The sequence below is a fragment of the Numenius arquata genome, chromosome 13 (assembly GCF_964106895.1).
Source record: "Numenius arquata chromosome 13, bNumArq3.hap1.1, whole genome shotgun sequence".
NCBI classification, from domain to species: domain Eukaryota; kingdom Metazoa; phylum Chordata; class Aves; order Charadriiformes; family Scolopacidae; genus Numenius; species Numenius arquata.
In genome coordinates, this window is record NC_133588.1 from 6602823 (window position 1) to 6616922 (window position 14100).

Genomic DNA, 14100 nt, shown 5'->3' on the forward strand with positions numbered 1-14100 from the left:
GCTGAAAGGGGAAGATGCAATATTAAAAAAAAACATTGTAGAACCTGGACACATGTGAAAGAGTGAAAAAGTGCATTTTTGCTACCTTTCCTTAAATAAGTATATTACTGATTGCAGATGCCTGGTGTTTCAGATGTATACAAAGTAGTTCAGAAATGAAAATTACTGGAACAGCCTATTATGAATGAAACCAGGTGCCACAAACTCACACATCTCATTACCTCCCCTGCTGCTGTGGCTGAAGAATATCCAGCAGAAGCTGCTTCACTTCACTAGGGGACATCTGGTATAAGTCCTTGGCTGGCATGTTCCCAGCACGGATTTTCAATTCATACTTCATAGCGTGGATAATCCATCTAAGTAAAGGGAGGAATACATTTATTAATTAAATGTGAAATTATCAAAGATGAAAAATTAGTCTAATAAAATGGCTCATAAGAATTCCACATGATCCTGCTATTTGGCTGTCGGGACATGCATAACATATCACACAAACACTCTACTGCTCTTACTGTATTGTGGCATTTACTCAGATTTTGTGTTTGTTTGCAATATGATACGACCTGAAAGGGATAATGCATAGATTTTAAGAAATGGGTTGTGAAGCATGCTCTCTCCTAGGGAAGATGTATTTGACCTCATATTCCCCTACATCCCATTTTCATTGAAACAAACATTTACCTGCCTTTTGATCTTAAAATTCCTACTCAAAATTATGCTCTGACAGTATATGCATTTTGCTGATGAGATTAAAAAAATAATCATAAAACTTAAATGATTTTACATTTAAAAAGACTTCAGGGCTTATTTATAGCTTTAGCCTTTGAAATTCGTTTTTGCAGTCTATCACACTTTTCTCTCTGTTGCTACTCCCTTTTGAAAAGATTTGATTAAATAAAAATATATGGCAAGAGTGAAGATTTTTCAGCCTTAGGTATCAGAGGCAGAACTTTGCAAATTATTGAAGGAAAATGCTGAATTTTATTCTGCATACTATATAAAAACAGTGCTACATTCCTCTAATATATTATCAAAGATGAAATAATGTATAGATACATCTGATAACAGCATGGAGCTCAGTCTCTTACCATCTACATTGCTTCAGTTCGAGTAGGTATTACTATTAAAAGAGGAAAGAAACTTAACTCGTTTTTCTTCAAACAGTCCATCATATAACACCCGATGAAGCCTGGGTTACATCAAAGAGCCTTACTCTGTTTATCAGAAAATGCAGACTATTCCTAAGAGAGTTACCTTGTCATCGGTACAGCCACGTGCCACAGGCATTTCATTATGTAGCCTATAAGGTGCACAATGGTTTTGTTTATGTAAGTCAAGTCACAATCTTTTCTGCAGGATTCTTAGGAACTACACAGGGTTCTGAGTTGTCAGGCCAACTGATTCAACGCTGCTTTAAATTTGAGGTTTGTAGGACCAGTCATTGAAGGTGCAAGATACAAGAGAACATTGGGCAACATGGACACGGTACATAATCCAGAACACGCTACTTTTATTTATTTCAGTAGGTGAATAGTATCATTCTCTTATTACTAAGATTAATGATCACAACTGGCTTAGGAATCAGTTCTTTTTTCACCGGTGACTGAAATGTGTCTGCGTGGAAGTTATTCACTGGTATTTTCTCTTTGCAGTGGCCTACAAAACAGCAAGGGCAAGAGTGGACCTTCTGCCGAACTCGTCACTGATAAGAGGTGGGTAGAAGTGAGTTGGTTGGAGATTTTTACAGTAATAGTGCTGTCAGGAACTTGATCTATTTTAACATGAAACCCGGAAAAAAGACACTAAATCAAATCATTATCAAACTGGAACGGTGTTTCTGTGAGAGGTTAATTTTGCTCACTGGAGTGGGTGATAACACTGAAATAAAGGAAATTGAATCTCTAGCATTAACCACGGAGGAAAGAAAAAAAAAATTGCAAAAGGATTAGCTAGAGAGAATGAGGAAGGGGAGGAAAGAGGAGTAACATGGACTTGTAGGGGTACAGAAAAGGTATTTAAGTGCAAAAGGATAGATGTACTTGACATTAAATACAGGTGATTTGTAAAGATTTTGGTTTTATGATGACTGGAACATACTGCTAAAGTGAAATATGAATCTTGTGTGCTAGGAAAAAAGCTTGCTGGTATCTACCTCCAGTGATGAAATGCAATATTTTCTTTATGAAAAAAAAAAAAGAAGATGGAGCACTTCAAGTTCTAATTTTAAAGCATGCTCACTAATTCTGTAAATCTCAGTCAGTAGCACCTGGCCTCTTCAAAGAAGTGCTTATTCAAATGCATTTGTCTCTTCCTAAACATGAAAAAAACGTTAATTTCTGCAGACAGCAAAATAAATGCAGATACCGTGGAATATGATAACACTCCAGCACAGACTATTTGTAGGTCACCTTATCAAAGAACTAAATACAACAGTCCAGTAGGTAAATAATGTTTTAAACTTGGTTCGGGGTTGTGGTTCCTAAGCTATGTACAGCTTGGCCTAACATAGATAGTATAGAATTGGACAACTCTGTAGCTGATGAACAGTCAAGAAGTGGGGGGTGTGTGTGTGTTTGTAATAGGGATACTGTTGAGTGGAGGGGGGGGTGTCTGGGATTTTTTTTGGAGAACAAAAAGACATTTTTAGCAACCTTATAGAACAAATCAGTTTTTTCTTTACCATGGCAGTTTAAGTATTTTTGTGTAAAGAACTGCTCTTGATCAATGTCTTCGTTATGCCAGATATCACATGTTCACATTCACCAAGTATCAGAAGTATACCTTGGTGCCTTAAAATATTTTAGGAAAACCTGTAACGGTAAATACATTTGAACTGCAGAAGGCTTTTGTTACCTGAAGTCCCCATTACAGACAACACTCCGAAAGAACAAGGTCCCTTTTTAGGCAGAGTATTGTGCTGAAACTCTGAAAAGAAATAGTTTAAGTACCTTGAAACACTGTTTCCAAGGGATTTGTTGCTCAGGGTTGCCAGACTTTTAAGGCTGATTTAGACAAGGCTATATTATGAGCTGAACACTTAACTAGAAACTAGAGAATGCAACTACAAGCATATGTTGACCTGGAAAAGAACTGTGTGGTTTCAGAAGGGAATCAAATTCATGGTGCATCCTTCCTAGATTATTGTATTTATGCAGTCTCTACCCTTTACCCATTTGCCCCAAACCTGGATGACAGGTGACTGCTCAATGAGCAAAACTCTTTTAAAGGCCTCATCCAGGAGCCTTAATCCTAAACTGCACTTTTCCCTCCTTTTCCTCAAGTCCTGAAAGTCTCCAACAGTAAAAGAAAGCTTTTGCTGTCCTCTCTACCTCTTGATTCTTCCCTCACTGGCAGCAGAGTACATCCCTCACCTCCGGCTGTGTCCCTCTAACCTGCCGGATGGGTGGGCCGGCAGCAGCACACACGTGTGCAGCTACATTACCTTGGAGGCACTGTAAAGGGAGAACCAGCGTTTGGTTTGGTGTGACCCATTATGCTTCTGGGAGACTGTCCACGTGACACGTTCACCAGTAATGAAATCCATGCTAGTCCCCAGTCCGAAGCACGCGTGGCACACCTGTACCTTGTACAGGATAAAAGATTCCTGTGGAGATTCCCTTGCTGCCCACACACACAGAACAAACTGCAGGATCAAGCTTTGAAAAATGCTCTAGTTCACTGTATGAGCCCAAGGAAAGCTTCTCAGAGGTTATTACAAGGACTGCCCCTCCTCCACTTTATGCTGCTGACTGGCAAACCTGAGACCAGTTGTGGACCAATTTTGGGCACAGTAAATTACAGCAGGCTTCCTAGAAATGTAAAATTGAAGTAAGTAAGTGTTGCTGCATTGCAAAAATGGTTTATGTAAGAACATACAGCAAAAATCTGCTGCAAACAAAACAAAAGTTATGTCTGCTCTCCTGCAATACTATTAGTAAGAACAACACAAGATACTTTACTGACCCAATCCGTATCTTCAGCATGCCACTGAAAAGCTCAGGTGAATTTGAGATGATCCAGCCAATATGTATGACAAGTTCCTGCTGAACTACAGCTTCTCTTTCGTCTTGTAAATGACATTTCTCATAGATGATGTTCTTAATCACTGCTGGGGACAAGGGATTAGAAATAACTACTTCCTCTTGCCCAAAAGCTCCAAGTGTCACCTGCAGTACATTGAAAATAATTCAGAAGATGTGGACAGGATAAAAGCACTGTAGAAGCAATTCAGAAATGAAACTTCATGAACTTCACTTTTCTTGTTAATACTTCACAGTACAAAGATAATTTTATGTAAATGACTGATGCTTGTTAATACCGTTAGTTGGATGCTATTAAAATAACAAAATTTACTAAAGACCACAGTAAATATGGAATGTATTTTTCCAAATGAAAATAAAAATAGAAGACCACTGGTTTTGTTTCAAAACTGGCTGTATAATCATGAGTATACACTAGGTTTAGATAGTCTCATTTTTGACATTTCAGCTGTGGAGCTTACTTAAAATTCAGAATTAAAGTTATAGTTTTGTTTTCTTAATTCTAATAGCATCCTAAAAGCTATAGCATTCATTTTAAGAAAATCTATTGCTGGTACTGGATTGTTTAATCACACAAAAAAGGGAATTTTGTTAAAATTATGATTTGCTTTTAATCTACTATTAGTAAAACATGGCAACAGTGCTTTTTCTTCTGTAACAAGATCAGTATTATAAAGGAATCAATGAAGGCGAGTTAGGTTAAAAAGCTGAAAATAAAAAGCTCCAAATCACGCCGCAGGTGCAGCTTCCTCTCTGGCTATGTAGCACCAAAAGCACCTACCCAGACCTCAGTCTGGAGTAAAACAGGGACAAATCTGTCGTAATATCACTGCATGTAGGTAAGTATACACATATACATATTTTAATGCAAAAGTATGTAATATTCAATTACTATTATTTGGAAATGGCTCTTCATGAACTTAATTAAAATTATTGTGGGAGAAAAAAAAAGGTGCTCCTTAGGAAGGGTAGAAACATTGATGATTAGTCTTTTTTGGGAACAGAAAACTAAAATCCTGAAAGACTTTTTGCTCAGCTGCCACCCATCTGTTGTCTTATGCTCACTTACAGGGAGAGTGGCTACATCCTCATTAAGTCAGTCTTAAAAGAAGCTTTATTACTTGACTCTCTCTGCTTTTGTGAAATGAGAGGGCATATATAAAAAATCTAAGGGGTTATGTAAATCGTGCCTCTTCCCTTCTTATCTAGACACTGAACTGTCTTTTCAGTATTGTTCTGTCATCAAATAAATTTGTTAGCCCACAGTTATGCAAGTATTAAATAGATCTTTTTTTCCTCTGGATTTTTCTTGTCAGTAAGGATTCAAGCCATTGGGTACTTTTAAAAGAAGCATCAGAGGCCTTCAAAATTAAAAAGCTCATGTATTTAGTTTCTCTGTTATTATTCCTTAATACATTTCTGAGGAGTAGAGACTTACCTGCTTGCCCTGAACTAAAACATTAGTAATAGATGGTGCAAGGCTGTCCACTAGTTTACCTAAAAGACTCGCTGCGAAGCGCACAACAGACCTGAGGGCAGAAAACAGAGCAATCCCACTGCATATCACAAGCTAGTTTAATGAATTCATATGTAAGTTTCAAGTCTGCCATGGCAGAAATCTCAAAACTAACTCAAGTAAATACATCCATTATTTATGAAATGGAATTTGGATCAGATTTTATGTAATCTTTTATGGATTTTTATTTTTTAGTCTAGCTATAGGTTAATGGATCAAAAATAAATCTAATTAGAACTCATTAAACTATCAGCTCCATAAAAAGCTTGTTGTTCTTTTCTCAGCATCATCTTGAAAACAGGCAGGTAAGAGGTGCCAGCTTCTCTTTTGGGACATTTCTGTCATCTTCCAAGATAACCTTGGCAATTTTTTAGTCCATTTAAGGAAGAGTTAGAAAGATTTTTGCAAGAGAAAGTACAACACGTAACACCAAGGCTTTGTTTTGTTTTCCATGCTGAGGTAGTATTTCGCACACGTAGCATGAAAAGAAGAGACTTGTATAAACTGCCAGGTTAAAAACTAGCTGTAACTTCTAAGAAAAACATGATCTCATATAACCTGTTGATGGTTAAAGATATAAATACTTTTATTAATAATTTCCTGACAAAATACAAACCTAATAGTCCCATATTTGAGCTTTTCTAGCACAGGCTCTGAGGCTACTAAGAATCAATTATCCACAGAGATAATGAACGAGTTTTAATATTCTATAGTGTTAGTAAAAAATTCAAACAGTTGATGTTGATTCCTGTGAAAACTGCTACGCGCTTCTTCAGATCAAGAGCAAAGCATTTCAAAAATGCATTAGCTGATACTATCAAAACACAAATAAGCAAAAAAAATTAAATCTCACGGAGCTCTATTTCAGATTTCTGGGCACTTTACCTGTTTCCCATGTACCAGTAAAGTAGTAATATGTGGGGTAATAGAAGAAGAAAATTTCTGTGCAAATGCAGCACTGTAGCGCAACACCAACCTATATGTATGTCACATGGCAATCATGGAAGAGAAATGAAAAACAGTTTACATATCTCGTTCCTAAAAATTCTTTTGATTTTTAATCTTTACAAAAAAATACCACCGAGGTATTTTGGTTCTACCTTATTATTGGTAAAGGCCCATTTAACATTATGAATGGACTAAACCAGTTTTTATATTTGCAGCCTCATCCGTTAGGAATAGTTACAGCGTGAGAGAACAGAATTCAGGACAGGCTCAACTCATTTCTTTGATAAAAAGAAATGAAACTTGTACTGAGCTTCAGGGCAAAGAAATTAATAGACAACATGTAAATGCCAACCTACTTGCTGAACCTTTTAAAGTTATTGTGACCAAGTCGGGCTCAAAGCAAATTATTTCGGGGCTATAAACTGTGTATCAACTGAACTGTTTTCTATTTGATCACCAGCCTTGCTACAGAAACCTATTGATAATATTTTATTATGCCCTGTAAGAAATAAGAATATTAGAATTCTTTTCTCATTATTTGAATTTAACAAGAGTGAACGTCGGCAATAGCACTCATAGCAAAACCAGCTTATTACTCTCTTATATTTTAGAAGATAACGGTAAGAAAATAACTTCTGAATATTTTTAAAGCATTGTAGACCAGATCTTCAGCTGCAATGAACAAATACAATTTTGTCGGTAAAGCTGACCCTTTTTTCCCCCCTTTAATTGTGGAAGAATCCAGCTTTACTCTCTATAAACACATTAGGGAAAAAAATAAATGATGTAAACCAAAAGGAACATGATACATGTATACAAACCAGAGCTTTTTGCTGCCAGCTCGTCTATAGATTCTTTCAATATGCTCAGCAACAGTACCTAAATGCATTTTAAAAAAAAAAACAAACACAAGCAAAACACAAGGAAAAAAGATACACAGGTTTTCATTTAATACTAATAAGGTAAATTTGATGAGATCAGTTAATTCTGAATCAGCTTTAATAAAGCACTTACCTGTTGTGCTTAACATCTAAAATTTAGATGCAATCAAGTGCCCTAGCATCTAGTCGTGTGTTGTTATGCAAGAAGCCAAACCAGATTTCAGCTTAATTTGCTGCTCATGCTCTGAAGAGACCTCTGTACCACCTCCTCTTGCAATATATTGGGGAAAATTAATCTATATACAGATTTAGCCTATAAAGGTACATCCTCAAACTGCAGATTGAGTTTGGATACAGGATACGGGTGCTCTCTCCATGTCCTGCCTCTTTGTTAAGCTAAAACCTACAGGAAGCAACAGGGAATTTCTGTGCTTGACAGCGCAGTTCACTATAGTGGTTATGTTTGGGCAAAGTTTGCAATACCTAATTCCAAGACAGGAGTTGTTTTCAACTTTGTACATGAACAGTAGGTCACCTGCTTAATCACGTGGGATGTGAGACTTGCATTTTACAGGAATTCGGGCGAGTATGAAGGAGAGGATCTTTCACTGCTTCGTGGCTCTGCCCGGAATAACCACAATGAGGTGCCCTAAGGTGCACCCAGGTGCCTGTGGGCGCTCGCTTTGGTACTCGGGTGCGTTACAGCACTGCTCCAGTGAAGCTAATTATCACTGTTGCAAAGTACAACAAGGGATATTGGACAGATATATAAGACATTATGTTACTGATTTACTACTCTCCTTCTCCAAGATGATTTTCTGTGTGCCAAAACCAAAGAGAACATTTTGTGAAGTGTTAGGTATTAAATTAGCATCCTGCTCTACAGACATGACCTAAAATTAAGAGGGCGGGAAACGGGAAGAGCACTGCTTTTAAGTCAAAGTAGGTAGTCCAGGATTCAGAGAAGGCATGAAGTACATTAATTACATTAATCAGAACAATAGATACCATTCTTTTGTCAGCCCATAGTTGATCAGAGTTGCAAGTTGACCTTGCTATAGTGACATCTCTTCAACTGTGCAGGGGTCAAGTGGGGACTATTATGTTACAGGTAAAAATGGTGACAAACATTCCATTATTTAGACTTCATTTAGCTTTCAGATTTTCAATTCTCAGATGGAATGGCAGTGTTCTTCGTGCCAGGCACTTACTGGTGAACAGTAAGTTCATCTATAACAACAACAGTAGCGGAAGTTGACTCACAAAATCATAGCCCGGGCCTGTCAGCTGAAACACCCAAGGTTCTTCAGATTTTATTTTTAGATCTATGTTTTATTGATTGTGTGATTATTTAATGTCAGTCTCAGTTATCTCCAGTCGCAGGAGGACGCGAACTTTTGTCAGTGACTCAGACTGTTTAATGCAAGGTGCATATTAAAAAGGTTATAATTATCTACAGTTTCATACTGGATGGCACAAAAAGGTATATTCAAGTTACCCCTGAACAGTCAGAGGCACAATAGTACTTTTTTTGACATAAATGGTTTCAAGAGAAATTTTAAGTTCATCATCGTGATCTGACGGTCAGAAGTGGTTATACTGGTTGCTTACAGAGGTTAGGAAAGCTGCCTCAAGTTGTTTCCAGAGCAAAGAAGGACACAACCTATAAAGGACTCAGGAAAGCTCCTGATGGTCTCCAAGCCCAACCAGAGTACAGGTAACAGCAGCCGAGCAGCCTGCTCCAGGGGCTACACGTGAGGCAGGTGCAGGTGCTGACCATGACCTTGGATTCACATCATATTTCACCAATGCACTGTGTATCAGCCAATGAATTTCATTCCACTTTACATTCCTTTCCATGACACTTTTAATACAGCAATACTGATATATTCATGCCAAAATGACAACTCTTCATCAAAGAACCAGCTGTCCTATAATCAAAATCATGAAGCAGGGCTCTCTAACGTGAGGTGGTAAGTTACACTGCTTGATGAACGACTAAGAGAATATTATTTGATCTTAACGTTCCTTTTTTTCTGAGGAGCCAAAAAAGGCAGCTAATGAGTAGCCCTTCGGGGGGAAAAAAACCACCAAACCTTGCAGCACAAAAGTCTTAGTAGCCTCTTTGAATTACTTTATATGAGTTTAAATCCTGTCCTCTAATTCAAACCCATCATAGAAAAATAGAGTAAGATTCAGAGATATATTGAACTAGTCTAAACACATAAAAAGTAAAATAAAAAATCAGTATAAACACATTTCGGACTGTTACAGACATGCAAACTTGCCTTTAGCTTCAGTTTTCTGTACAAGGTCAAATACCCTGGTTTTTTTAATCTCTGTGTTCAAAATTACAACCAGATACAGCACCTGCCTACAAACAATCTGAAAGAGTTCATATATTTAGCAGCTCGTTCCCCACCACACTATGAATTTGCATGTCCCATTTAATGCAGAAATTGCTTTAAATGGAAAAGAAAATAGCTACACAACTGCTTGCATGCACGGCTATTATTCATCTTCATTACAATTTAACATACAGCTGCTTCCTGAAATACTCAGAATAGTCAAATGAAAGAAGCTCTTACCTTCCTTGGTGATAAAATTCGGTCCTTCCCTTTTAAGCAATATACCCGAGAGCAACGCTTGACTTGCCAGGCAATTGCAGTCCTCAAAAAAAAACAAAAACAGCAACAACGTAACCACAAATGGCCTTCAGATTTTCAGTGAAGCAAAACCAGAAGACCTATTAAAAATTTTAAGCGAAACCAAAGGACCTTTTTTTTAATTAAGAAAAAAAATTATCTAGAAATCTTGTTTTTAAGGGGACTTCACAACCATTTCATGCCCTATGTATGCTGTATCCTTGTCCCTCTGCTTCCAGAGGCTTCTCCATGGTTCAAATTACATTGTACTAACTTGGCCTCAGAAATATTTCCTCATTTTTCTGCTCTTGGGTCCTGTCATTTACAGCAGAAACACTTGCAATGACGCAGGGAGCCAAGCAGAATACTTCGTGTGTTCCTGCTGATCTAGAAACAGCCACCAGTAGTTTTTTCTAGATACAGGAAACGTGCCAGACTGGAAGTTTCCCTTGGTATCATTAAGAAGCTACCAGTCTATCGGAGTGAATACCAACTGTTGAAGTCTTTTGAATTTTAGTCTAGCGATAAAATATATATCCATACTTTTAGATGGTCATTTATTAGCAGCAGAAAATTTGGGTAGCTGGGAGAAACGGAAGGGAACAGTTACAGCATGAAGGGCCAGAAAGCTCTGTGTTGTTAAGATAAAGGACTGTCCAGAAGATTCACTGAGTACGAAAAGGAACACAGAATCATAGACTCATTTAGGTTGGGAAAGACCTTTAAGATCATCAAGTCAGACATTTTATGTTACCAGCTGTATTATTAACACTGAACCGTGACACTAATCCTGTTGATCTAAGAAGGCTGCTGCTAAAAAGAATAGCAGCACATAATTTCTCTTTTCATGAGGAGAAAGTTACACTGGATTTTCATCAAGTTTTCTTACATTAAGTTTCTGCAGGATCTCATATGTTGACTTGTTTTTCCAGTCATTAATGTTTACATCTGGTTGCTGCTCGAGTTCAGAAGCATTTGGAGTACTAGACTGTCTCTTGACTTTTGAATGTTTTGGAAGATCCAATTCCTCCAAACTCTTAAATACAGGAGCCCTGAAAGAAAATATTTAATTCCTTCATAGTTCAGAAAATATTTTCATTATCAAATATTTCATCATTATTATTTACACATCGCCTTACTCTTCTGTATCAGCGATTCTTAGGAAGTCAAGTTGTTCAACAACTGCTCCAGATATTAATGTCTGAAATGAAAAAATGAAGAAATTAAAAAAGATGCAGAAATGTCCATAACTATACAGTTGTCTTTTGATCTCAATATGTTGCTGGCAGCTTGCATTGAGAAAGTTGTTTATCTACAGTTTCGAGTATCTTTACATTTTCAGAGTATTTTTCCTTGCTTAAGACAGCGGACGTCTCTCAGAGCTGCTCTCTTTTTTTGCTGACGTACTGCTGTTCTTTTGCCTGGAACGTACAGCACAATCAAGCAATGCCCACCCCCCAAAAAAAAACCCCAGGTCTGATGAAAACACCCGAGATCAAGGATTTGCATTCCTCAGAGTAAGACTGAGAGATTACAGTTAAAGAGATGGAGAAAGCATAGCATCTTCCACCAGGAAATGCATTGATCACCAACATAACCACCATTGGCCTTAAAGCTAAATAAACATTTGTCTGTAGTTTTACCAGGTACTCCTTTTAATGGATAACAAATATAGCAAAGACCAACATCTTAAGCACTTTAAAACTACTAATTACTCTTTTTTTTCCCCAAAAATCTTCCCAGAAGGTCAATGAGTATGGAAGGGAAAGTTCACTCCCTGACAACTGTAACGGTGCAGTGCTTAAAATAAGGACACATTAGGTAGACTGAGGAATTTCTCGCCTGCTGATACATCAGTTCAAGTAAATGCAAGGCAAGAGAGTCATTGCAGTTAAATTAAAAAAACAAAACAAAACAAAAACCAAACAAACACAAAACAAAAAAACCTCAACAAACAGAAAACCACCACCACAACAACCACTGTCAACAAACGAAAGTGTTTTCCATGGAGAGTAATGGCATTTGCTATAGGAAAAGACAAAGTTAAGAGGAGAGACTCCATGACGTACATGTGACCAGTAGAAATACATAAATACTTGAAAAATGACAAGGATATCTTAAACGATTATACCTATAAGTATTTAATTTACAAATGACCCAGCTCTTCTACAAATTCATGATTTTCTGGGGAACAAGAAACCATAACTGTGTTCTTGTTCTTCTGTCTTACAAAAAGAAGGGTTCTTCAAAAGGTGTAAACTAAGATTAACAGCCCACGTCAGTATCTAAAGCCGGCACCCGACTCACTAATTTTCACATTTTAATGAAGCAACGTTCCTGCTTTAAGATTAATTCAAACAGCAAAGATGTTAAAACTAGATCTTAGTTCTTGTAAGAATTATAATATATGTAAAGCACCTTTTTTTTTTTCCCCCCTCATTGATTATCTAATCAAAAGAAATCCCTCAACGCTTGGCATCACGGATTTATCCTTTGGTGGTAATTTCACAAGATTGCTGAACGTGAAAAAAAAAATCTCCCTTTTGAAAGTCCTCTATGAAGATTATCACTTTCAAAAGACTCATCAAAAAGAATTAAAATAAGCCCTTGTTTCTTTTGAGGTAAAACAAGAACTACCAAATATCTCGTGTCTTGACTCCTTAATTTTATGATGCAAAATGAAATACATAAAAGTCATATGAAAAGCAAAAGCAGTAAGAATACATCCACCAATAGTAGGAGGGGCGAACATCGTACCTGTACTCGGTCAACATGAACTTTCACTCCGCCAACAATTCCCTTTCTAAAGGCTGCCAACATGTCCAGTATCGGATTGAATCTGCTCCCTCTGAAATTTGAAACAGAGCTCCATTAATCTTGCAATTAGGTAAGCACCACACTGCAACTGATGCTTTTATTTCTCTCTACCTTATATTGTCTTCACGGATAAGTACAACAAACAGTGGACGACCGTGCATTTTCCAATACTGCTTAATGAACTGCAGTGCATTCTAGGTAAGAAATAATGTGTTAGTCACGAACAAACAAAATAATGCACAAGCCCAACAAACCAGAATACACAGTACAAGACATGAGAAGAGCTGTCTTAATGTAACAGTTCTGAAAAGCCCAACAGATTAAAAAAATCTTGGCTAATAAACCACTAACAGATTTCTTCAACAAATATAAGCTGCTTTCAGGCACTGCTATTTCACAGGTTTTCTGAAAATGCTCCTTGCCTATATATTGGGCACAGACTAAAGCACTGGAGGGTGCTGTGCACTGAACTGCAGGTGATGACCTGGTGAGCCTGCCCGGGGATCTGGGGCCTGAAACACAGCCCCCGGCGTGGAACAACCACCGCCACCTTCCAGGCACTGAAGCCCAGCGGACCTGCCGGGTGAGCTTTGCTCTGCCACCTGCCTTGGGTAAGGCAGGCAATTCTTAATTTTGTGCAAAGTTGGATACTGTTTTCTCCAGGCGAGGCTTCCGCATTTCCCTTGAACAGACCAGTCTCCTTCCTCTTTTCAGCCAAGAACATTTGTTTACCCCAAGAAACATGATGATTTGCTTGCTGCATTCCCAGCCACTGGTGGGGGAGTTTTTGTCAGAGAGAAATACTCACTAGAGCTCATACTGGGCTGACAGGATATTCATCTTAATACACTGTCCAGCATATACTGCAAGTTTATTTTTATATTAGAACAATACACGCTATAAAGTGTTCCCTTTCTATCTTCCATTTCATCAAACTTCACAGTTTATTCTTCTACAGTTTCTCAAAGGAAAAGTTACAGACAAATACCTTAATGTCATCAATCAACATCATAACGTCCTGAGACATGTAGAAATCACTTAGATCAAAAATGATCGAGTAGCAAACTACAGTCTTTCCTAGTATGCGATAAATCTGTTGAGAGAAAAAGCTTCCATTAATCTTTTTTTTTTAACTATTTGAAGGTCTGAAGTAGCTGAAGGGGGGAAAAGGATATTTTGAAACTATTGAAGTAATAGTGAATGTAGAACAGTTGAATTAGAAAAATATTTAAGATAAAACCTCTCAAATTTCA

General features: G+C 37.5%; 1 protein-coding gene across 4 annotated transcripts in view; it reads right to left on the minus strand.

Moving 5' to 3' along the window:
- The window catches only part of PHKB (phosphorylase kinase regulatory subunit beta), a 79546-nt gene that overhangs the window by 7632 nt on the left and 57814 nt on the right, over positions 1-14100 (minus strand). For 3 of the 4 annotated variants that reach the window (XM_074158164.1, XM_074158167.1, XM_074158166.1), the window contains 10 exons: positions 13836-13940; positions 12959-13041; positions 12788-12878; positions 11170-11231; positions 10920-11082; positions 9974-10055; positions 7326-7383; positions 5479-5569; positions 3964-4166; positions 222-356 (listed from right to left, as the gene is read on the minus strand). In XM_074158164.1, the coding sequence (XP_074014265.1) occupies positions 222-356; positions 3964-4166; positions 5479-5569; positions 7326-7383; positions 9974-10055; positions 10920-11082; positions 11170-11231; positions 12788-12878; positions 12959-13041; positions 13836-13940 (1073 nt within the window). Of the gene's footprint in view, positions 1-221; positions 357-3963; positions 4167-5478; positions 5570-6441; positions 6533-7325; positions 7384-9973; positions 10056-10919; positions 11083-11169; positions 11232-12787; positions 12879-12958; positions 13042-13835; positions 13941-14100 lie in introns of all 4 variants that reach the window. The other variant, XM_074158165.1, reaches the window with a different exon arrangement.